We start from the raw sequence: 26,969 nt of genomic DNA, 5'->3' as shown, positions 1-26,969 counted from the left end.
GTACTATTGACAGCCAATCAATCAATGGGGTCAAAGGTCATTTTACAATTTTGTTGTCTCAAAAAGTTGACGTTTCGTGACAAAAATGGTCCACTCTTGATGCAGATTATGAAAGTTACTGAAACAATAGACGAAATCTAACAGCGATTTGGGATGCAGGTGATGGTAATTATTGTTGGTATGTTGTTAACTTGAAGATCTGTCATTCATAAAGGGGTAATTTTAGTCCGAACTGGGCGGCAAAGTGTGACGTGAAAATAATAGGCCGGTCGATGAACTCTACAAAACCTCAAGGTAGACGAATTTGGCAGGTTGTATAAAATGTTGTGAAGACTTCACAAAATAATTCACGAATTTGTCACCGGGAATTTTTCATTGACATTGTGACAGATGTGATAACCTAAAATTGAGCAAATTTGATTGAGGTCCTCTAACACATTTATACCGACAAATGAATAAAAACTTAAAAAGGCGATCATCTTTTCTTAATAAGGGCTATTAAAAGGCCCAAATCATTGATTTAGTTATTTGTTAAAACGCGAACGCAAATCGAGGTCATTAATATCTCACAATTGACCACAAAATGCGTAATTATTCCAATGTCGCACACAATTGACTGGCGTTTGCGTGCTACCATATTTGGATTGCGCGCTACCAATACCATATTTGCACAGATTGTGATGTTGGGATACGCACTTTTGTTTTAGCCTGATCGATTTTTGGAAAGGGAAGATGTAAAAATCATCTATTTTTATAAACTTTTGTCTTTTTTGAGCAAAATTTTGTGTTATTTTGTAAGGTCATGAAGGTGAAGAGATTAAAGTGACGGTTATGAATGAGGTTAAATAATTTTGCAAATTGCATAGGTATTATATATATGTCGGGCATTGAAATCTTAACATTTTCTTTGGACCATGAATGTCCTCGGTTCCAAAGGCAAAATGTTTAGATTTTTCACAATGCCCTCCAAATAACCGATGCGCAGTTATTAACCTCTAATTAATTAAATTTAAAGCCCTTGAGTAAAGAAAGCCAAAACTGAAAACCGTTTTGTCATAGCACTTTCCGTAGCAAAGTTACATCTTGTCAAAGATTGACTTTCATCAAAAATATTCAGCCAATATTTAATGCATGAATTAAAAAACAAAACAACATAGTCTCATGGTCGCATGTCACAAGTTGGTACCCCAAAAAAGGTGGAGGTGTTACAATTTTTCGAATGTAGGCGAATGAAAAATGTCATAGTGAACCAACCCCTTGTCCTATTGAGCTACTTTGGGTCTCAATTAAAAGCTAAAAGAACAGGGCTAAAACTGTGTAAACTAGTACTGAAAAGTGAGTCAAACTAAATAAATGACATCAGCTGGAATTGAAAATTGATGGGGTGGAGGAGCAGGTGGGTCAGGAGCAGGTGGGTCAGGAGTAATGAATTAGCATAGGAAAATGTAAGATTTCCATAGTGTTGGTTTGAATAAATTATTGTATCTTCATAACTCCTTGTCATATTGAGCTTTTTAATGTCTCATGTTAGAGCCAATAACTCAAAGAAACAAGATTGACTTCAAAATTGATCAATTTCATATTTCATATTAGTTTCTCATTACATTTTGTACCACGGGTTGCCTCTAAATGCACAGAAGGCAATGCAATCACATGCAAAAACGGCAAGGTCCATATCTCCTTTAATATTCACTGTATCATGATAAATGTATGTATTTTCTGAAAGGAAATTGCACAAGGAAACTAATTTTTGCATTATAAATATGGTAGGAAGTAGTGTTGGGAAAATATGAATGATTAATTAAATTTTAATTTAAAAATATCAACTTTTTTGGTGCACCCTGTATATTGTGAATGCGATTACATAATTTTTTTTGAAGGGGGAGACTGATACATCACTATGTTGTGAACATATCCTAGCACATTAGACAAAATCCAACTTCAGACATTTGTTGTGGGGTATTTTATGTGAATAAGGTCCAATTTGAGAAAAACGCATTTGAAAATGTTGATTTACATTGCGGCTTATGGGCTAATTAGTTATTAATTAGGCAATAACGCCAAAACGATAAACATTTTTGAGGTAAAAATGGTATGAGATGTTGCAGTTTTACAATATCTATAACATATTAAAAAATAATTTTTTTGACCATTTTGACCATGTAACACAAAATGGACCACCTCATGACATGCGACCTCATGATATTGCAGATTTTGTATATGTGGGACTGCTATCAAAATCCTTCTAAAATTCCATGTGCAATTGTCTCATCACCAAAACCAAAATAAAATCATATACCGTATTTCGTCGAATAAACGCCCCGGGGGAGGTACATTTTCCCAAGGGGGGGGGGGCGTTTATTAGAGGTCATTTTAGCACAAAAATTCCGTTAAAATCATTAGGTAAGCTTAAAAGTCACGCTAAAATGACGAACTATGACCTTTTGACACTGACTTTTGGTTCACTTCGGGTTCGGATGCCGATTTTCGCCATTTATTGCTGCTATTATTGACCATGTGAGCAACTTGGTAAGCTTACTACACAAGATATCATGGAAATATCGGAATTTTTGAAACATCTTGGTTGAAAAAAGTGGTGGGGGCGTTTATTTGAGGGGGGGGGGCAACTATTTGACGAAATACGGTACATGTATTTGGGTCAAGTGAAGTATAGACACAGACATGCCAACTAGTACGGTTTCACCGTATTTAGTACCGTACGGTAAAATGTGAAAAATACGGTAGTACAGTCACCCCCCAAAAAAATACGGAATTCCAGAAATTTGACCCAAATAATAACATGTTGGGTGTCTTAAAAAGATAAACGGCTGCAAGATTAGACTACCGACTGAATTACTGGTATCATTTGACCACTGCCTTGATTTGTTAAAGTGGTTGCCTACATCGTTTTTCTCTCGACTTTCGATGATGCATGCACGTTAAAAAATTATTATTTAATAGACCTACAAGATGTTTTCCGAAATAATTTTCTCTTGACTTTTCATGCACATTAATATTTTTTGTCAACTATCCAACTGCTACACATGCTATGTCTTCTGAAGGTATTTTGTTAATTATTTAGCTCTATTGGTGGTTGGTGCAAAAGAATAAGCCTACAAGAGGGTTTCTGACTTTGTCTTTCTCCGACTTTTGCATGATGCATGCACATTAAACGAAATTATATAGGCCTACATGTACAAGATGGTTTCGAATATTTTTTTCTGACTTGCAGATTTTTCATGCACATTAATATTTTTTATTAACTATCTGACTGCTACACATGCTATGTCTTCTGAAGGTATTTAGTTTAAAACTATTTAGCTCTATTGGTGCAAAAGAATGTTAGCCTACAAGATGGTTTCCGACTTTCGCACGATGTATGCACATTAATTTAAAAAGAAATATTTAATAGGCCTACAAGATGGTTTCCGAAATAATTTTCTCCTGACTTACGGATTTTTCATGCACATTAATATTTTTTATTATAAAGTATCTTCATCTAACTGCTACACATGCTACATGTATGTCTTCTGGAGATATTTAGTTAACTGTGTAGTAGAGTTGGGCGACTATCACTTTTTTCCTAGTCGACTAGTCGGCAGCAAATAGTCGCGACTACGACTATAGTCGCGACTATCTGTGGTTAAAATTGGACTGAAAAATCGGGTGAAAGATTGGTGGCAATTTAGTATAATGCATGATTACAGGACCCGTGATTGCCGGCATCGCATCACAGTTTGCTACACAAACCAGCACTGTTGCGATACAAATTGCTACACTGTATCGCACGTTTTCGATGCAAATATTTGACTGTAAAATGCTGTAATATAGGCCTAACTTTTCTGTTCAATTAAATTCACTTGCCACTTTCCAGCAACAGCACAAGAAACTCATATAATTTCTCAAACCTTCAATATTCCAATAGCGATCTTCGTTCGTTTCCATGTTTTGCTGTGCATGAAAATATGTAAACATGCCGGCACGGCAGTGCATATTTTCCATGGTATGCTCATGAACGTGTTGCATCGTGCATGTACGATTAACTTTCACCTCCGACCACGCCACCTGACCTCATCTAGACTACTGCATTTGTCGCTACAGGGGTGGCATTGCAACATTACGACTGTTTGTCAGCTAATTTGTTTATTTTCCTGTTGCTTTCTAAATATTCTGTTATCACAATAAGCATAGCTTTTTGAAATTACGTGAAAAGTAGGGGAGATTTCGTAGTTTATATGTTAAAGTATTTGCTTGGTTTTGGTGCGAATAACTGGCACTTTTAAAGTAATTTTTTAACACAAAAATATACTTGCATTAGTCGACTTTTGGTTTTCAATAGTCGTAGTCGCGACTATCAGTTATAGTCGCGACTAATGACTATTGGCGACTTAGTCGCCCAACTCTACTGTGTAGGTCTGCAAAAGAATAAGCCTACAAGATGCTTTCCGACTTTGTTTTCTCATGACTTTCCCATGGTGCATGCAGTGGCACATTAATATTTTTCTTAACCATGCATAGACAACAGCTATTCATGTACATACCCAGTACTAATTGACATTGGCATTAAACTGTTTTAATTTTTTTGGAAAACATGAACAAAATCCGATTCCTCTATCACTTGATTGAACATGGTGAATGGAAATGATGGACATGCCGCATGGTTTTTGACACATGGCTCTATCTGAAATAGAATGTATAAACCTGATGTTGAGTACCGGAGATTAGAATAATGGTCAATTTGGCACATTCGGTTTGAGACCCCGCTACATTCACACAAGACGTGTACTCAGGCGTGAAAGAGGTGATTGTTTCAAATGTGGTGTCATTGTAGGGGAATAAAGTAGCTATCCATTGATATGCAACATGATGTGAACACGTCACAAATAATCTGAGATATATATGCTTGAAAAAACTTTCATTGAGGAGTTTAGATCTGGAAAATAAAAGTCTCTCAAATTTGTTGTTTTTATCTACAGTTTAGATTTCTGCCAAAAATAAGAAGTGAATCTATGCAAGAATTGAAGTAGGAAACAGCAACGCCAAAACCAATCTGACCTTTGACCTTTTACCAGCTGTCATTTAAGAGATGATGTTCGGTGACTGAGACTACATGCTTGCACTATGATGGAGAGGTGTAAGCATCTGACCAAGCTGAGCGTGAGCCACAACCACTCCATATTGGATCCACAACAATGGCATTGTCATTCGTGTGGTACAACAGAGAGTGTGTGGGTAAGTATTGTTGGTGTTCCTCATGGGTCAGTTTTTGGTCCTGATGGAATTTTATGGAAATTTACAAAATACTTGTTGTGGGATTTTTGCTAGGTTAACTTTTTGCGATTTTATCAATTCTGGACAGTTTAGTGGATGTTTAATTTGCGTTTCCAAATATATTCACACTGTGAATATTAAAGCCCTGTTATTATACAGTGTTTTAATTTTCAAAGCAGGTGGTGAACGCCGTGCATTCTCTAAATTCAGTCAATTTCCTTTGCCAGCCGTATAAATGAATGGGATTATTTTGAAATTTCAAAATGCTTAAAATATCACAAAAAAGTAGGCCTATGTTAATAAATAATACAAGCTAAAACCGTTGTTGTTTGATAATGAACCCCACAAAACTAACCTTCAAATTAATTAAATGCAGTAAAATTTTGATTATTACTGGGTGAGAGTCGCTGTGAAGGTTTTAAATTTGCCGTGTTTGTTAGGCTCTGTTCACTCAGTGTGCAAATTGAACGACGCATACCAGGGATCACGGCAGTTGCGAAATTCAGACCCAATTTAGTTCTGTGTTCCGATTGTATGGAAAGTGCCATACGGCTGAGCAGTTTTGCCGTCTCTCTAGACTATCATGTCATCCGCCGCCTGTTTCAAAGCTTAGAGTGGGCCACAGCCATTCCATATTGGACCCATAACCATGAATGGCATTATCATTTGTGACCATCCGCGCCAAACCCAGTGTAAAGTCGCCAGTACACATTCAGAGATATGGAGCAACAAACCAAATAAAATTCAATAGAAAACAACGGATTTTAAGGCAAAATATTGAATTTTGAGTACCAAGTTTACAAGCAATTGTGACATGTGATATACCCTTTTAAAGCTTGTTTTATGGGGACTTTAGCCAATTCAAAATCTGAGATACTCAAATGTGCAACTTTACACTGGTTTTGTCCTGGACGGTTACATTTGTGCTGTACATGTTGGTCAGTGCAGGTGAATCCATTTGGTTCTTGTTCCTTGATTCATGCAAAATCTACCTCCCGCTCCTGCTGCACAATGACTGAAAAAATATACTGATGCGTTAAACATTTAGGAAAATAAATGAAATAACCCATCCCTATTTTGTTTTTTCAAATCAATATTTGTACAAATTATTAATGATTTCAAAGTAAATTATACCATCAACACTACTCTTCCAATCATCACTTGAGGTAAACACCAGCTTTACAACTTTTGTTTATTTTCAGGCATGTTTGAATTGCAGTAACGTAGCATGTGGGAGGTATAATGATGAGCATGCTTTCAAGCATTACCATGAGTCTAAGCATCCCCTTGCCATGGAGGTGAATGACAGATATGTGTTCTGGTAAGTTAGTTTAGCCCTGTGCTATTCCAGTTGAAATCCACACACCACATGGAAGACATGACGTTAATCTCCCACACAGGGGGTGTAGGTTTCAAATGAAGTTGGCCCATTTAGATAACCCCATTTGAAATTCACACCCTGCATGGAAGAGTAAGGTCATGTCTTTTATAGGGGGAGTAGGGGAGATTGGGGTTAGTTGAAACATTTTTCACAAAATCGTCTTTTTAACGCAAACCGATTACTTTCAAGAAACACTAACCATATCAGTATAAACATATACATATGCTACAAATACAGCCTTAAACTTTATTGGACCTGCTTATGATTATTCATATAATCCAATTTGAAAATTTGAAAAAAAGTGTTTCAACTAACCCCACCCCTGGGGTAAGTTGAAACATAGGGTGGGGTTAGTTGAAACACGGCTTGTAAAAATTTCAAAATAATTATTATTGTGTTGTTAGGGTTATACTTCCCTTGAAGGCACCCTTTAACATACAAACAGTGTGAAAAAATGAATAAATAAATATGTGGGAGTGCGGGTCAATACTTTGGTCACAAGGCGACGAGTGTCACCATGGACCAAAATATGAGAAGCCTAAAATATTATAAAATTTACTTTCTGTGTGCACTTTTTGCTTGTATTATTGCTTTTTAATCATATTAAAGCAATATTGAAGAAATGGTAAACATGTTACAAATTTTTAAAAAGTCAAATTTTTAACCATATTTTTCTGTGCGATTTTCACGTGTCAACTAAGCCCACCTGAAAAGTTTCAACTAACCCTGATACATATTTTTACATTTCAAAGTTCATTACACAAAATAAGAAATACAATCAAACTTTTATTTACCATTATTCTGGGACTTACTACTAGTGCTTATGATACTCAAAAAATAATCCCCTGAATCTTAAAACAACATGGAGATAACGCATCTTTTCTGAGGGGTATAAAATTAGTCAGTAAGTCAAAAACAGATATTCCTTTCCCAAGCCAACACTGGTGGGGCATCAGTGCTGTTGCTAATTTGGTGGATGACCCTTACTAATACCTATTACTAGGTGCCAGTATTTTACCAAATTAATTTTTTGTGTCGGAAAAAATACAATGTTTCAACTTGCTGCTCCAACTAACCCCAATCTCCCCTATTGCGACTGGTATAGCCAAATAATGAGATCTTAATATCTTGCATCAACTCCATTCAAATCAATCGAAATTGCAGTTGCAGTTTGAATAAGGTCTCATACCTAAATACCAGTGTGCAGCTTACCCCAGCTTGGCTGGGGAATCCCTCATTCCAGTGGGAGCTTCTAGGCATTGTGGCTGAAGTAAACTGCAGCTTGGCTGGAGAAGGCTATGTATTGTACTGAGAAATATAGTATAGTATGGGCCCTAATTTAAATTAAATCAGTGTGTACATTGATGTTAGCATTAATTGGTGTGCAAGAAAGTACAGTGGATGAATTATGTCCAATCCAGGTTAATGACAGTGTTCTAGTAAGTTGGTTTAGCCATATAATGCAATCTTGAGTTTGTACGCCAACTAACGCCATTTAAACAGAACTTCCCAAACTGTGTGTCACAACCCAAAATGGCGTTGCAAGCACCTTGACTGATTTTTTTTAATAAACGGAGGACAATGTGTGATCCTAAAAGAGGAATTTGCATGGGTCCCCTGCAACTTTTGTCTCCTATCACCATGCATTTAAGTGCAAGGTACCATCGTACTGGTCATATAATAATCGGTCTTCAAATTAATTTTTAAACCTTGGGATGTACTTTTGCATCCCGTTTGCAAAGTTGTGGTGCAATTTCATCTGACGCAGAGCAACTTAATTGAAGTGCAGTCTCAGACAATTAACACATAAAGTCAGTACAGTGTGGTGCGCAATTTTGCATATCTCTTTTTAAAGTTGTATCGCAACAGGTGAGTTTTGAGGTGTAAATGGCACTGCATGGGGCTTATTTCAAACCATTTTGTCACATTTAACATTAAAATTGCTGTTTGCTTTGCATGCATTTGTCCCAATAAAGTCATTCTGGAAGCCGGTCAGCGGAACAACTTTGCAATTTTTGCCTCCCCTCAGAAATTTTGCTTGGTACGCCACTGATTAGGTAACAGCACATGTATTATACTGTTGGTCACACCAGATTGTTCTCATGATATAAGGGTCATGGGTAAATAAAAATGAGAAGCCCTGTTTTAAATCAATTGAATGAAATTCAACATATTAGTGTGATTTTGAGTTTTAAAAAAAAAGGGAAAAAAAGCGCAGTGATTTATAGTGCGATACGCACAGGCACAATGCCTAGACGTTGATCCACAAGCCTCAGCACACTTTACAGGTTGTCGCTGACCACTACGGCCCCACATCATTCCATAAACCATTAAACAACAAATCAGGGACTTTGCTGCTTCAAGAGCACACACCCTAGACATTCAACAAATAACCATCGCAACCAGGATCAGCTCCCCGAGTTTCGTACGGGTTACAACGAGACAAATTAGCAGTAAGTTCCTTGTCCAGGGGAATTTCAAGCTAACTCAATTTTTCCACGAGAGCGTATTAGGCACCACCAGGGTTCGAACCCGCAAACCTATCGCACCATAGTCGAACGCCTTATCGATTGAGGTAACTTGATTGCTCAGTTGATCCTATCAATGTATGCATTGATGTTAGCATTGGTGCCCAAGAAAGTACAATTAATGTGTATGTTTAATGGGAACTTGCATGCATCAGGAACCAATTTTAGGGTATTTTGCAAAAGTACGGTGCATATTTTGGTGCTGTGGCGAAAGTCAGCTTACAGAGAAATCTTTTATTTTAAGATAGAAAACTTGAGAAAACCCTGTGTATCATTGCAGTTACGTGTGTGATGAGTACGTTTTGGATGACAACGCGGCTGGGGACCTCAAGATCCTGCGACAGACGTTAGAAGCCATCACAAAACAAACGTTTGATGAAGCTACAACGAGAAGCGGCAAGAGGATTCTTAGAGCCATGTCGGTGGACACGGGTGAAATTATTAAACAAAGGTAAGCTTGTCTGTGTACAAGTTTTGGATTTCACAACCAGTTGGTACAAAGGTTAGGAAAACTGACAACTGGATTTATTTTCAATGTTGCCAACTTTTCTGGACTTAATGCACAATTGGAGGCCTTTTCAAATTGGGTGAAATTTCTTTATAATATGTGACCATCCACCACAAAGTGGCAGTAAAGTCGGCTCTAGATCATTTTCTGTTTTTGCAGATTTTGAAAGAATTCACTTTCAGCTTTAAAATGACACCTCAACCAGCTTCATCTGACATCTGGAAGTGAAGTTATGGTTCATCAAAGGTCAAATTCCTACTATATTTTACATCTCAAAATGGAAAATGCCGACTTTACGACCAGTTTGTGGTGGATGGGCACATATTAGGTGGTCACAACATGCAACGACTTCATGTAATGAGCCATTCCATCTAGAATCCTTACACCCCTATGCTACCCTATGGGAGATATGACCTTAATCTTCCACGCAGGGAATGTGAATTTCAAATGGGGCTACCTGAATGGTTGACTCCATTTGAAATCTACATCCTCTGTGTGGAAGATTAAGTTCAGGTGTTCTACAGGGGGTGTATGGATTTCAAAGTCGGGATCTCTATGCCTTTACAAATCTTCACTGGCTGCCTGTCGAATTGCGCATCGGATTTAAACTTGCTGCTCTGGCTTTTTGTCACTTCGATGGCACTTCATCACCGTACCTGTCATGTGTGCTTTGTACTTATCAAACTTCCCAATCGCTTCGATCATCCTCTGAAAAATTACTGAAAACTCCTCTGGTTACCCTCAAATCAGCTGTTGGGCGCTCATTTCATTTTGCTGATCCAACTGTTTGGAACTCGCTTTCAAATAACCTTCGTAATATCCCCACACTTTGTCAATTTAAACGCCAGCTTAAAACCCATCTCTTTCGTCAAGCTTTTCCAGATTCACAGAATCACTTTTTTGTTTGTTCATCATTTCTTCCACAGGCATCGAGAGAGTTTGTTATGGAAAGACAAAGGTCATACCGCCCTCGTCCATCGACGCCTTGTCCTCCTGAACAAGGTATTCACAGCGTGGAAACATGACGTTCATGGCGATAAAATTCCGGACGACAGACCTCCTCCTGAGAAAAAACGTGCAGTCAGCAAACCGCAAACCCCAAGAACTATACAAAAAACAAACTCTTCCACTGCTAAGAAAGCGGTGCGGTTTAAAGCAAAACCAAAGAAAAAGATTGTGTCAACGCAACCGATTTCGCCGAAGCGGAAGTGGACGGCATTGACCCCAGGGGTCACAGGGCTCAGGAATCTTGGCAATACATGCTATATGAATTCTATACTTCAGGTGTTAGGGTGAGTTGAATTATATTTTGTCAGAAAAAAATTTGTTTCAATTTGGATATTTGTGTTGTAAGTTCTACTGCAATTTAGCGATATCGGAAATATTCACTTCTGGTTTAGGTCAGAGAGGTCAGGTATACCTGTCACATAAGATTTAAACTCATTTGTGATGTGATCAAGCAAAATGAGTCGGATGTTGGGAATATTGATTTTGAGATATAGGCAATAATAGTATTCAACTTCCCTTCTAATTTATTGTTCTGAGCAACACTAAAATGGCCATATCTTTTGAACCATACAGGAGTGTGATTTATCAGGATTTTCCTGATTTCAGGATTTTTTGTGACCAAAATTTCCGCATTTTATTGATTTTCAGCCCAATTTTGTGTGTTTTAGCCCAATTTTACGCTATTTTTCAGGATTTTTTGTTACTTTCAGGATTTTTCCTCAAAAGCTAATCACACCCCTGACCATAAGTCTGATTATGAATGGGTTTTCAGCAAAATAAAGCTCTGAGAATGGCTTGTAATGAAATTGAAAACTGAATTTTGATTTTGATCCTCATCGGACTCATTTAGCTTGATCGCATCACATTTGTTCACAAAAACAGCCTCACAAAATTCTACTGTCAATCATTTGTTTCACTTCAAGATCTGATATTTTTGTCTTTTGTTTTCGCTAAATATTCCATCTTTCATTTACCACAGACATTTACAACAATTCCGAGAGTGCTTCCTTAGTTTAGAGTTGGATTTGCAGAATGCAGTCAAATCGGATAATTCCTCAGCAGCTTCCACGTCGTCGGCTTCCACGTTCTCATCACCGCCTTCCAGCAGGAGACACCCGGATTATATGAGACAGACCACGATGGAGTGTTTTGAGGTGAGTGGGAGCAAATAAATGAGAAAAGGGAGCACAGACCTGCCAACTGTCCCTCATTTTGAGGGACTGTCCCTCATTTGGGGTTTACCAAAGTGAAAATGAGGGACAGTCCTGTTTTCTGAAAATTTCAGTGATGGCAAATTTAAATGCAAGAACAGCAGAAAATGATGAAAATGTCACTTTAAAATATGCTACAGATTTCACCAAGATTTTCAACTTCTTATGCTAAGCGTGCCTTCTCAGTTGCGGCTCCCACACTATGGAATAAGTTACCAATTCATATTCGTCAAGCACATTCTCTGAACTCATTCAAATCGCAACTCAAAACTCACTTATTTATTTCAAATGTCATTTAATTTGTATTTATTGTTTGTAGTGTAAGTTTGTAGTTTAAGATAACATTTATTTTCTTGTTTGTAAAGGGCATAGAGACATGTTTTGTTTATGCACTTAAAAGCGCCTCCATATTATTATTATTATTATTATTACAGCATTCACTTTAGTCTATTATGATAAATTCAGACTTCCAAAACCTTCTCTGAATTCTGAAAGTATTGCACACCTCAAGTCTTTGAATTTGTCGGTACCTCGTTTGTGTACATGTACAAGGTTTTGGTCTCAATGTCCCTCATTCTGACTTTGGTAGGTTGGCAGGCCTGGGAGCAGTGTCTTTGCTTTTAGTGCAGAAGGTCCTGGGTTCAAATCCACGCAGGACCAAGAAAATCAAATCTGCTCTCTCATTGGTTCGATCATCTGGAAAAGGCGGGACAGATGTCCTTGTTAAAGTCAGTTTTGATTAGGGTAATATGCCTGATTGTTGGCTACACTTGCCTCACTAGGATCCACAACATGCTCATCTATCAGGGGCACGGTTCTTTAACCCTACATTTGTACATTCATTGAATGACCTTTGAAAATTTGGGTACTAAAACTCATACTCTGCAACTTGAGGTCAAATTTTGCACTATGATTATTAAACTGAGGTTATTGAACAATGCCATTGGGATGAGGCCATTGTGGTCCATAGTGCCTGTCCTGTACAAAAGCCCTGACCAGCTATCTACAGCGACACCCTTCACCAGGTCACTTGTGCCTGGCTAAAAGTTTGTCAGCTTTATCTAACTGATTTCAGCTGGCAATATCTAGATGTGCTTGACATAAAAAATAAAATAGATAAATTAGTATTGTGATAATGAAAGACTTATCATCCAGCAAATATATCACAAAGTGCTGTTGTGGAGCGCAGCGCACTATGCAGCTATAGGAACAATTCAAAAGTTGGGACAGGAATATGGGAAGAGGTCTGATTTTAGAAATCAGATTGAAATCAGAGTACCTAAAGGAAAAACCTGCAAGGACGTTCATGATTAGGCTATTCCACCTAAAGAGCACATTCCCCAACTTAACACCAACTTTTTCTCCCGGCGAGGTATATTAGTGCACCAATGCATAGGAATTTGATTTTTGAATTGATATCAAAAGTAGATCTGCAGACATGTTCCGGGCTTTTAGTTTTATTTCTCATTTTTATCTCCCATACACGTACACAGCAAGCACAAACGCCGAGCAGCAGCATAGGCAGAGGTCGTAAAAGGTTACTCCGTCAAACGGCAATCACAGGTCTCAGCGGTGGGGCTGATGAAATCACAGCGCCTTCAACATACACAGACTCAAGGACTTTGCGGAACAACTTGTGAGTAGGAGGGCATAGGGGGAGGGTGTACGGGGAGAGGCAGGAAAATATAGTGAGATAAAAAGTTGCCACTGTTTATCATACCATCAAGTAGTTTCTTTTGTTGGATAAACGCCTAAATTTACTGACTTGATGTATCCTATCATACACAGTGTGTGCGTACCTATATGCCCTCATATCATGTTAGTGCCCTCATATCATGTTAGTTGGATATGTATATGCGCAGTACTGTAAATATCTAATAGCAAGAGGCCCAGTGACATTTGTGACCATCCACCACGAAGTGGTAGTAAAGTCGGCTCTAGATCATTTTCTGTTTATTGCAGATTTTGAAAGAATTCACTATCAGCTTTAAAATGACACCAGCTTCATCTGACATCTGGAAGTGAAGTTATGGTTCATCAAAGGTCAAATTCCTACTATATTTTACATAGAAATCCATATACTGTTTTTGATTGTATCTCAAAATGGAAAATGCCGACTTTTCAACCAGTTTGTGGTGGATGGGCACATTTGTCATATAATATTAGCTTTAAATTAACACCCTTCGTAAAAAATTCCAGTGTATATTTTTGAATCTAGGATCAAAAATAGCCCCAAAAAAACTTTGTTTGTGCTTGTTGCCCCTAAACATGTTTGAAGCAAAACTGCCAACAGGTTACATAGGAGGTTTTACTTTAAACATGTTCAGGGGCCAATAACAGATAGGAGGTTTTTCCTGCCCAACGATGACATATTTTCTTTATTAATTTCTTTATATTTGACAAGTTACATTTGCCTATCTAAAATTGAGACAAATGCATATTAGTTTTTGCATCTGAACTTTTCATGCGTAGCAACTGTTCAAGAGTTTTTAACTGATGCCATTTTTACTTTTTAGTAACTGTTTTATTCCTTTCTTTCTCAGTCCGTTATGTCATGAGCTACATGTGTTATTCCGTGTGCTATGGTCCGGCAAGTGGGCTATCATTTCACCCCAGGGTATACTGAGTTCTGTGTGGAAATTCATACCGACCTTCAAAGGCTATTCACAGCATGATGCTCAGGAATTCTTATGGTAAGTTGTGTATCAAAAAATCAAAGTACGTATTTGTGAGGATTTTGAAATCCGTATTTTGGTGCCCAGTGAGCCGATTATCTTGGCTACGGGTTCTTTCCTGCTGGAGAGCAGCATCCGGCAATATCTCTTTGTGTTGTTGTGGCCAGACCTATTGTCGCCATTGAGAAGACATGAGATTTTTCTGACTATTAGAGAGTAAATACTAGATATTTCACATCCTATCCGTCAGAGAAACTTCACAGGATTTTTCGAGATCAAGGGATCCCAGCAGAGAACATATTATCTTGCCCTGCCCAGAATCCTTTGCAACATGATACATCACCTCATTTAATCAAATGACGCACCCATTACTTTGTACAGGTTCCCTTTGTGTTAATTTTGAGAATAAACGGGCTAAACATTGGTCAATAATCAAGAAATGAACATATTATTCAAGATCTGGATGTGCTCTATCAACCCATGTTGCATTTGATAGCAAATCAGGACAGAAAATTGAAATGTGAGAAATGCATTATAAGAAGTGCAAGATCTCAATGTCATGTTATTATAAATAAAATTGTTGGATTTATAAAGCGCCTTTCTCCAGATCTTAGAGGACTCAAAGCGCTGTAATTTCGCTGCAATGGTGAATCATCATAATCAGATCGCATCAACTAGGTTGCTGCCGACGGCGCACACCTATCCGCATTTAGATTGTAACATCCACCAATTATCTGTGCAGCTCTCCAAATTCCATTGGGTGAAGGAAGTTTTTGATAACCAAACAACTAATCACTGATTTTTGCGATACAGGAGGAAACCGGAGATCCAGGAGAAAACCTGCGAGAGCAAGCATGGAATCAGGGTAAACCAAGTGCACATGAGTCCTTGGGCGGCGCCGGGCTTGAACCCGGGACCTCAGTGGTGCAAAGCGAGGGAACTATCGCTGCGCTAACTCGCCCGCCCTATAACATATTGAATTTCTTATCTCTATTACAGTGAGCTTCTTGACAAAGTTCAATCTGAACTGATCTCGGTGGTATCTCCCTCGATCCTGAGGACCGCAGGAGGAAGCTTATGGCCGACCAAAAAGGTCATTGACCTCAACTTTGAGGGTGGTCTTGTGAGTCAGGTGGCCTGTATGAAATGCAAGTTCAAGTCCAATACATTTGAACCTTTCTGGGATCTGTCGTTGGAGTTTCCTGAAAGGTATGTAATGCTGAATTAAACAATAATAACTGCATGCTATCTGTTTTGAGGTCATTGCAGGAAATCAGAGGGGTTTGTTTTGGGCTACGGTAATTTTCCCCAAGCTCCCGAGGAGGAAAAATGCAGAGGCCCAACTAACCCAGGCAATTTCACGCAATGACCGTAAAACAGATGGTGCAAACTTATTATTGTCATTCATTACCACCATTTTACTAATTTATTTCATGAAACTTTCACAATTGTTTGCTTAAAAGACTATTGAAAATGTATCTTTTGTTCACTGTTTTAATGCACATTTGATATGTGATCAACAAGTTTGCAGGCTTACTCACAGTGGTCACGTATGCTTACTCATGGTGATACGTAAACGCGGGTTATTGATTTGCGAGATTGGAACAATTATGCACTTTGCGGGCAATTACGAAATATAAATGACCTCAATTTGCATTTGTGTGTTTACAAATACTAAAATATAATTGGATCACATAGACCATATAATATATTCATGAGGTTATGAGTGCCTCTTAGTTGTGTCTTGTGTATTTAATGGACATGTGAATCTACATAAATTTCTACCTGACTCTGTTCGAGATTTTAATTGGCTATTTGATGAAGTCTTATCTCGCATTCATTTTCAATTCTCTTTTCCAGGTATCAGTTTAGCCAGTGGAGGACTAACCTCTCCAAAGAAAACTGCCATCTAACAGAGATGCTAGCCAAGTTCACAGAGATTGAAGAGCTAGGAGAGGTGTATGCATGCGAGACCTGCAACAGCAAACGACGTAACCCATCAGGGAAACCGGTCCTCAGAACAGAGGCTACCAAGAGGCTGCTTATTACAAAACTGCCCCGAGTCTTGAGGCTGCATCTGAAGAGATTCAGGTAAAATAATGTGTCCTAAGCTTGATTGAATTATACTATATTTCAGGGCTGTTCCTTCTTGGGCTATTCCAGTTGAAATCCATACACCCCCTATGGAAGACATGACCTTAATCTCCCACATAGGGAGTTGGAATTTCAAATGGAGTCACCAATTCAGGTTACCCCATTTGAACTTACACTGGAAGATCGTAAATAACATCACTGAACCACTAAAAGGCCTGTTTGTACTCGCTTTAATGCATTTTTAATGCTGATTCCAAATATGTGACATGATCAAGGGGAATGAGTCACATGTTGACCCTGGTCAAAAATGAGTTTTTCACATGTTTCTAAAAAGGATATTTAGAGCTTTCAGAAACTGAAAACCACATGTTGATACAATTTTTCTTTGCGAAGTTAAGTCAATTTATCAATCGCTGAAAACAATATTAAACAAAAGAATTTGAATACTTTCTTTGCCAATATCTCAAAATCAATATTAGCGACATCCTACTCATTTCCCTTTTTCTGAAATATTTGAATTATTAAAACATAATTTGAAACTTGTCGTCTGCAGTCAATCCCCCTGAGGAAAGAGTTAAGGGGGTACTACACCCCTGTGGTAAATTTGTGACTATTTTTGCAGTTTTCTCAAAAAATATTAACACACTGGTAACATTATTGGGGCAAGGAATCAAATTACTACACTGAAATGTTAGTGTCTCAAGAAAAGCGGTACAGTATAATGATAGGAAATGAGGTACATCCTAGCGGTACCTCATTTCTTATCATGAATAACAAACCGCCTGTCTTGGGTCACTGAAATTCCAGTGTAGTAATTGGATTCCTTGCCCCTCTTATATACATAACTTTTGTTACCACTGTGTTATTAGTTTTTGAGAAAAATGCAAAAATAGACACTAATTTATCGAGGGGTGTAGTACCCCCTTAACTTGTTAATACAAGTTACAGCAACCTTGTTCACCTGAATTATGTGACCTTTCAGAAGTATATGTACCAGGAACAGAATTAAAACCAGAGAACCCTCTATACCACCACGTACAATAGCGCCGTTAGCTATGGGGAGAAAATTTAGCATATTCTAGTCCTTGTCTGAAGCATTTAGGTATTGCGTGCAGGTCACATCAAGTGTGTTTTTTAAATGAGCCTATACGATGCCGTGCTCGCATGACAACGATTGCCGCAAGTGCATTCCGAGCGAAATCGAATACCCCAAAATTTTGCTCCATATGTGTATCAAGCAGTCCGAGTTCTCTTTTGGTAATTTGGTAATTTATAGCCATGTTGAAATCACTTACTTGCGATGACTGACCCGTGGTCAAATTTTATCCATTATAGGTGGTCAGGGAGAAATCACCGTGAGAAGATCAATGTCCATGTAGATTTTGAAGAAGAACTGAACATGCGGCCGTACTGCCATGTGTGGCCTGAAGACGAGAGCAGACTGACCAATGAGGACTTCATCTATGACCTCACAGCGGTAGTGATGCATCATGGGAGAGGGTAAGTAATTATGACCAGTGTAATGGTATTGAAAAGAAAAAAAATAGTAACTCAGCCAAATGACACAGGAAGCCTGATTTCCATGTTTTCTTCAGTTTACATACATGTATCAATTTCAAACTATTGCTGACTCCTGATTCATCATGTTAACCTATTTTGCTCATGCATTTGATCTCCCTACAGATTTGGTTCAGGACACTACACATCATACTGTTGGAACAGTATAGGAGGTAAGTGTTTATTTGGTTACAAGGAAATGGTCCAAAGGGTCATTAGGCCAAAAACCCAATATCTTAATTATAAGCACTAACACTAATCCTAACCCTAACCCTAAACTTCACCCTAGCCCTAACATGTAACCTAAACCCTAATCCTAAACCTAAACATAACCCTAACCCAATACCTAACCATAACTCTAATCCCAACACTTGCTCTAACCATAACTTAATTATAACCCAATCCCTAACACCACCTCACCTCACCTCACCTCACCTCAGGTACCATCCTCATCATGGGGGTGGGTTGCAGCCAGTCTTGTGATGAGCCTCCATTTGCATCTGTCATGTGTGGCTTGGGTCGCAGTGTATGTGGTCATTCCGCCCAGGATTTGATGTTTGATTCCCATGATGTACGTGGACATCCTCTGCCTCGGTTACCTTGTGTTTTTCCTTGCAACAGGGTTCTAGCAAGGTTTCCTGCACTGCCTCTTGCTACGTGACCAAAGTACTGTAGCTTGTGTTTTCTCACTGTTGTCAGGAGTCTTACTTTTGGATCGATCTGGGCAAGTACCCATTCATTGGTGTGTTTGTCTTGCCAAGTGACACGCAAGATATGACGGTAGCACCACAGTTCAAAGGCTGAGATCTTTTTGGTGTCTGCCTTCTTCAGGGTCCAGGCTTCACATCCGTAGGTTGCAATGGGGAATATGAGTGCCTGAAGCAGTCTGGTTTTGACTTTGATTGAGAGTGACCGGTCTTTGAGTATGTTTTGGATTTGACTGAATTTGTTTCTTGCTATTGCAAGGCGTCTTCAGATCTCCTTTGAGGTGTCATTGTTGTTGGAGCAGGTAGCACCTAAATATGTGAAATCGTTAACTTGTTCCACTGGTTCACCATTTAGCTGCATGTCCATATTTATTTGCTGCTTGGAACACACCAGGAGTTTGGTTTTCTTTACATTCATTTGGAGGTGGTATGTTTGACTTTCCTTGCAGACGTCTTGCAGCAGCATCTGTAGGTCATCTTCATTTTCAGCAAGGAGAGCCACATCATCTGCATACCTCAGGTCTGTAATTTTCATTCCACCAATGCTGATGCCATTGTGTTGTTCAGTGATTGCCTTTCTCATGATGATCTCTGAGTACACATTAAACAGGGCCGGTGAGATGATACAACCTTGTCGTACTCCTCTTTTGATTTTAAACCATTCAGTGATTTCTCCATCAACTCGCACTGTAGCTCTCTGTGTGCTGTATAGTGACTGAATAAGTGCTACTATGTGTCTAACACCAACCCATATGTTAATCCTAACCCAAACCATATCCCTAATCCTAACATAATGTGGGTGAGATGGTCGAGCAGTTACGACGTTGCGCTGTCAGCTGGGAGAAGACGATCAGCAAGGGTTCAAGCCTTGGGCTTGCCCTAGAGGCCGGTCGAGTGCAGATCCGTCGGAACATACTGAATAAATGCTAACCTCATCGTGACATCATCCAAGCAGCAAAGTTCATTTCCCATTGAAAAAGCATTATCCGACGGATCTGCAGTCGACTATTCTGCTTAGGCGAGAACACTCTTCCTCTCCCAAAAGATAAAAAGAATTTATCACGTCTGATGTCACTGTCAATTACGATCCTTGATTGGTATAAGGTAATAATTATGTAGTTTAAAAAATGCCTCCTTTGGCCTCCATGGACCAGATCATGACACATATGTGAACACTATTTCGTATCAGTTTTTATTAGCAATTTATTGTTTTTGTCATTCCTCTTCTCACCAGGTTTCTGGGTGCACTGCAACGACTCCCGACTAGAGCTCTGCTCCGTGCAAGATGTCACTGCCAGCCAAGGCTACATCGTGTTGTACACCAAGAGAACGCCAAACGCCGGGCACAGTAGACCGGGCATCAAGTTGAACCCGGAGGAGGAGATTATCGCAGCGAGACCGTCAAAGCGTAGGCGATTTACTCTCTGAACTGTGTGATGTGCGATTTGATTCTCTATTTTTTTAACACGTTCTGCCTCTTTCTTGGTCCATATATAGCCTAATGTGTATTCCAATAGTACCTTATTAATATTATATTGGAAACTGTATGGGACCTATATTGGGAGGTATAGGTAGTAACTCCTAGTCCAAACTGAACCCGGATTAGTAGATTATAGCAGGGAGACAGTCAAAGCATAGGCGATTCACTCTCTTAACGGAACTCTCAGATGTACGATTTGATTCTCTTTTTTTAAGCAAGTTCTGCATCTTTTTCTGTCCATGTATAATAAGCTATTTCAGCTGAAATCCATCCAGCAGGGTTGTAGCTACAGTGGGCGGTGGTGAGTGGCAGAGCCCACCATTCAGTTTCGGAGCCCACGACTCGGCTGCATTATTGAATCAGTCAAGAATTTGATCAATTTTGACAAAAAATTGCCAAATATGTAAGATTTTCATCAAATGCCACCCTGCACTAAAAATGTCCTAGCTCCAACCCGGCCATCCACCTCCTATGTGGAAGACATGACCTTAATCCCCCACACAGGGGGTGTGGATTTTAAATAGAGTCACCCATTCAGGTATAACCCCCATTTGAAATTCACACTCACTGGGGGTCAAATTAAGGTCATGTCTTACATAGGGTGTATGGATCTCAATTGCAATAGCCCATTAATCTTCTAATTGCCGTGGAAGTGTAATGCTGGTTTCATAATTGCTTGCTGCTCTGACGGCCATTTTACTTCACTGCACAGTTAAGCCAGAAATGATAGAGGTGAGCAGCGGTAATCCGATATATCGATCACCCTACCGTTCACTTTGCTCAAAGTGGCATACTGCTAGGAGTTGAATTCAAGTCAACTCGGGAGCGGTGCCGCTCTGACGTATGAGAACATAATGTGACTTTTGGCCAATGAGCACAGAGCGGTGCTGAGCGTTACCATTGCAGAAAAGTGCAAACGTCATGATAAAGTGTCACGCTGCTCAGCAGCAAGCGGCAGAAAGTATGAAACCAGCATAATGTGTGATCTAATTCTAATGCATTTTAAATACTCCAACCCCATGGCACTACTGGTCTATTATAAGCCAATAAGAACTATGTTGATTGGTTACAAAGAGGGCTATATCATGTATTGAACCAATCGGAGATATGGTAAGAATAGTCAGTTGCGCTGAAGAGAATTAAGCTTGGAATTGCCAAGAGATCTTTATTTTGATTGGTTATTGAGATGATTATATCATGTAAGTAACCAATCAGGGGCGCTGTAAGAAAGGCAGTACTGATGCCCATGGGGTTAACTGTGGAAGTGTGATTTTGTTTTAATTATAATAATAACAGTGTTGTGTTGTAAAAGTGACTGGGGAATGATTTGTATGAAATATATGCAGAAAGTTCAAATTACCGTATTCGTTCCTTTAACCACCCATACCCCTATAATCGCCCACCCACTGACTTTTGAACAAACAAACTAACTGCCCATGCAAATCTGAATTATGGTCTAAAACATATGACACACTGATGATGATTGATAGATGAATGTTTTGGGCATTTTTAACATCTTTGTTGGCCTAAACAATGTATAAAATAAGCGCCCACCCAAAATTATTTTGTTAAGCGCCCTGGACGGTTAATGGAACAAATACGGTAAGTGGTAGCCAGGAGCCATTTGACTCCTACAATCTACGAAAAAAGTCCTTGGAACGCTTGGTACACTCTGTCGAAATTCCGTGCAGAATTTTATATGATCATGGAAATGACGTATATTTTGCCTGGGAACATTGTTGTATATTTTGCCTGGGAACAAGCATGACATCTACAACAATGATTAACCCTTCCCCTCTCCCCATCAATCAATGTTGGAACACATTGGGAAACCGCTGAAGACTTTGGTATTTCTCAACATTGCACGGGGAGAGAGGGGGTGACAGTTTTCCGTTATTTAAGCGCAAGCGTTTCAAGACTTTTTTCGTTGATTGTCTCTACCGAATGCAAAATATTTCATCTAAATTTTGTTTTTGGCTCATAACTCAAAAACGGAATGTCGTATGAGCTTCATATTGCACACGATTTGAGAGTGGATTATATGCTTTGGAATCATAACAAAATTGTTGATAAAGAAATTGGTTTATTTAGGGAGTGGTCACTGAAACCATCCCCTATGCTAAACAACACACGTTTTGTAATTATGGCTCTAAACTGCTCCAAAATGTTATTTTTGTCCCATAACTTAAAAACAAAATGTTGTATGAGCTTCATATTGCACACGATTTGGGAATATATAATATCCCTTTGAATCAAAATAAAATTGTTGATAAAGATGTTGGATTATTTAGGGAATGGTCACTGAAAACACCTCCTATGCTAAATTACACACATTTCGTAATTATGACTAAAATCTCGTTTTTGTCTCATAATTCAAAAACACTACAAATATAGTTTAAAAAAAATATTACAATGTTTTGCAGCATGTTTTCCAAAATGTTTTTGAATTTTATTAAAGCGTTCTGTACCCTTTATAATATAACCCAACATGTAAATGTTTTCTGTAAAACCTGTGATTGCTGAGTATAGGCTTATCCGAAACGAATCAGAAAGATTATGATGTGACAATTTGAAACAACTCATTTCTGGATATTATTTATAATAAAATACGCTTTTGCGGTGAGAAAAAAAAAAAAAAAAAAAAGAAAACAACAATTGAATACACTTAAAGAAAAAATCGACCACCACGGGATTCGAACCATTCGCATCAATCAATAGTCAAAAGATTACCAGTCGAAGGACTAAGCCGTTGCGCCACGCTGCCATTTCGCAATCGAAGTAACCAGTTTTTGGTCTTTTATAGTAGTCAGGAATCGGGGAAAGTGTAAAGCTGTATAGTGCAAACGGCAAAGTGTATCAGTTTACCATAATGACAAAATGGTCCAAAATCGACCTTTTATGGTTTTTAGGCCGCATCTCATGAAGCGTGATGTTCGCTTACATTGGCTATACCAATTGAGAATGTTTGAATACAAAAGTAATGACACATTGATCGCATTTATGAAATTTGTTAGCAGTTTACCATTTTGAATTGAAATAGATATCTATACGTATATATTAATATCAATGCAGGGCAAACTGCTCAGTATGCACGTTGTTCAATGCAGCAGTTTACCATTACAGATTACCATTATGGGTTTACACTTTACACCATTTGACTATTCGTGTTTTAATTGCGTGAATCATTGCTAAATTATGAATGCATTATTTCTATGCTTCTTTTTTCTTTTTTTGTATTAAAAAAAAAAAAAGAAAGAAAAAAGAAAGAAAGAAAGAAAGAAAGAAAGAAAGAAAGAAAGAAAGAAAGAAAGAAAGAAAGAAAGAAAGAAAGAAAGAAAGAAAGAAAGAAAGAAAGAAAGAAAGAAAGAAAGAAAGAAAGAAAGAAAGAAAGAAAGAAAGAAAGAAAGAAAGAAAGAAAGAAAGAAAGAAAGAAAGAAAGAAAGAAAGAAAGAAAGAAAGAAAGAAAAGAAAGAAGGAAAGAAAGATCAATAATGAATCAATGACAGAATGAACGAAAGTCATTTTAAATAAAATACTTAGTTTCAATCAATGAAAGAATGAACGAAAGACATTTTAAATAAATAAAAACATGAACGTGGAAAAAAAGTTGAAGTGACCGCTTATAGGTTCAAATTACAAGCGCCTTAATCACGAAGCTCCCGTGGCGAAGTGGTTAAGGCAGAGGTCTTATAAACCTGAGGGTCTGGGTTCGATTCCCAGGCGGTATCACTTTTTCTGTCTCATTTATTATTTGCGACGGTGAACCTGGTGAAAATTTTTTGTTTATTATAAATACATGAAGTATACATTTTGGCTTTATTTTTTCTGTCTTTTTTTTTTCCTTTCTTTCTCTATGTTTGATTTTATTTTATTTAATCATTTCTTTATTTCTTTCCCAAAAGCTCCCCAATGAAATACTTTCCGATTTAAATGTGATCTTATAATAGTCCTACAAACCCCCTCCGCCCTACCCCAGATACATCCCACGCCCTACACCATGCACGCACACACCCCACACATTATACATACACAAATTTGTGAAGCACACATCTGCTGGAGATAGTTGTTACATCATGTCAAAAACAAGTAATGCTATCTACTGAAGATAGTCGTAGTTTATTATTTACTTCATTACAAATCGTAACGCACATGCGGTTTTAGTATTAAATTAAAACTCAATTTTCTTTTTCTAACGCTCATTCACCTATCTGACAAGTGCTATGAAGGTGAACTTTAATATTAATTTTAAAAATAAATTAGGCAACTCGGAATCATGCAGCTTAGAGCCGTAATTACGAGATATGTGTTTGAAACGATTTCTCGGTTTTGAGATATAGCATAAAAATTTCATTAAATGCGTGTAAGTTGGGGTATGGGGTGTTTCAGTGCCCACTCCCTGAACCAACCAATTTCTTTATCAGCAATTGTATTATGATTCCTAAGTACATGGTCTACTTCCAAATCCTGTGAAATATGAAGCTCATACAACATTCTGTTTTTGAGTTATGGGACAAAAACGACATTTTAGAGCAGTTTAGAGCTATAATTGCAAAATGTGTGTATTTTAGCATAGGGGGTGATTGCAGTGACCACTTCCTAAAGAAACCAATTTCTTTATCAACAAATTTGTTATGATTCCAAAGCATATAATCCACTCTCAAATCGTGTGCAATGAGAAGCTCATACGACATTCCGTTTTTGAGTTATGAGCCAAAAACGAAATTTAGATGAAATATTTTGCATTCGGCAGAGACAATCTACGAAAAAAGTCCTTGGAACGCTTGGTACACTCTGTCGAAATTCCGTGCAGAATTTTATATGATCATGGAAATGACGTATATTTTGCCTGGGAACAAGCATGACATCTACAACAATGATTAACCTTCCCTCTCCCCATCAATCAATGTTGGAACACATTGGGAAACCGCTGAAGACTTTGGTATTTCTCAACATTGCACGGGGGAGAGGGGGTGACAGTTTTCCGTTATTTAAGCGCAAGCGTTTCAAGACTTTTTTCGTTGATTGTAGGAGCAGTGTTCTTTGGATGCAAGTGGTTTCTGCTGTCCAAACCATATTGCCCAGAAGACAGTCAAGACACTTCTCAAGTTGCAAGTCTTAGGTCGTGAATGGTCCAACTATCAAGAAATGGGTTTGCACTGCACAAAAAGGTTATATGAACACCTGTTTTGGAGTGTATAGAGGCCGTCAGCCTTTTCCGCGGGATCCACCATCTTGTGGGAACTACCGTTCTGCATGTCATGCATTATACATAAGCAACCGATTAAGCGGAAGTCGCAGTATGTGACACACTTCTTCAGTCAAGCGTCAACGCGGTTATCTTAGCCACAAGGCAAGCCGTACCTACAAGATGGCGGCGTTGACGTCACAATGACTACCTCTATTCTGCACTGATCATCCACTCAGATCTAACATTGTAAAAGGGTTTATCTTTAATTCACTTCAATTTTGGTCAACTTTTTTTCAATGACCTCCACTTATAAAGATAATAAGATGAAGATACTTTCTTTTGTCAAGTATGTGCCATACAATTAGCCTATGGCAAAAGACGGTGCCATTTAGCATTGAGCACCTCGCATTACCAAGTTTTCACCTTCACCCGCATTTTGAATCCTCTCACCTGCATCGGGTCATTTCTACTTTGCAGGGTACAGCTGAATTTATACTCCCATCGCTGCTGAGCGACGATCGATTGGTATTTAGCCAATGAGGTAGCGCGATTTTCTCGACGCAACAAAATGTGCCCTATCTCATTGGCTAGAAACCAATCGCTCGTCGCTCAGCGATGATGGAGTATAAATTCAGCTTAACAATGCACTACTCACATATGAGGATGGCAGAAGTGCAGAAAATATAGGCTGACATCCGGTGTCACCTGCAAAATTGTCACCCCAACTATTTCTACTGCAAATGTTACCACATATTCACCGTGGTGGATAGTTTACAATAATGTTTCCTCACATCACCCCAAATTAACTCAAATCCACCGACAACCATTTGCTCAGTAGAAACACGATGATTGCTTTCAATGTTCTTGTTCTATGAGAGTCAAGTAGGAAAGTTAACCTTAACCTTGGAGAATGGAAGTAAATTGTCAGTGATGTAAATAGGCCCTTTTACAATATTAGGCCAACACTTGTGTGGCTACTAAATCTTCCTCTTGCACACTCACTCACTATAGACCTTTATTAGTCTATTCCAATTGAAATCCATACACCCCCTGTAGAAGACATGACCTTAAATCTCCCACACAGGGAGTGTGAATTTCAAATGGGATTACCTGAATGGGTGACTCCATTTGAAATCTACACCCACTGTGTAGGAGATTCAGGGCATGTCTTCTACAGGGGGTGTATGGATTTCAACTGGACTAGCCCATTTTGCGCTTGATTATTTTGCAACTGATCATTTGGTACTGGTTTTGCTAATTTTGTGTAGGTCTCAAAGTTGGAGCTGAGAAGTAAGAAAGCAAGGACCTTTACTCTTTGAAACTGCATGGGAGAGTGTTATGGTTAGCAGACAACACCCCAT

General features: G+C 38.5%; 1 protein-coding gene across 3 annotated transcripts; it reads left to right on the top strand.

The window, feature by feature from the left end:
- The first annotated feature begins 65 nt into the window (after positions 1-65).
- LOC140139999 (ubiquitin carboxyl-terminal hydrolase 44-like) lies at positions 66-26,969 on the top strand. Of its 3 annotated transcripts, none has more exons than XM_072161809.1 (14): positions 66-159; positions 4,977-5,232; positions 6,474-6,592; positions 9,461-9,631; positions 10,615-10,980; positions 11,676-11,850; positions 13,401-13,543; positions 14,451-14,600; positions 15,582-15,791; positions 16,443-16,673; positions 18,012-18,176; positions 18,360-18,406; positions 20,175-20,348; positions 26,877-26,969. In XM_072161809.1, the coding sequence occupies exons 2-14, from the start codon at positions 5,122-5,124 to the stop codon at positions 26,900-26,902; spliced, it is 2,088 nt and encodes a 695-aa protein (XP_072017910.1). In that variant the 5' UTR covers positions 66-159; positions 4,977-5,121; the 3' UTR covers positions 26,903-26,969. The 3 variants fall into 3 exon arrangements, with proteins under 3 accessions (XP_072017910.1, XP_072017909.1, XP_072017908.1); XM_072161808.1 differs by having other exon boundaries at positions 66-165; XM_072161807.1 differs by having other exon boundaries at positions 66-178.

This window comes from Amphiura filiformis, chromosome 18 (genome assembly GCF_039555335.1).
Source record: "Amphiura filiformis chromosome 18, Afil_fr2py, whole genome shotgun sequence".
Classification (NCBI taxonomy): Eukaryota; Metazoa; Echinodermata; class Ophiuroidea; order Amphilepidida; family Amphiuridae; genus Amphiura; species Amphiura filiformis.
This window is presented reverse-complemented; position numbering and strand designations above follow the sequence as displayed.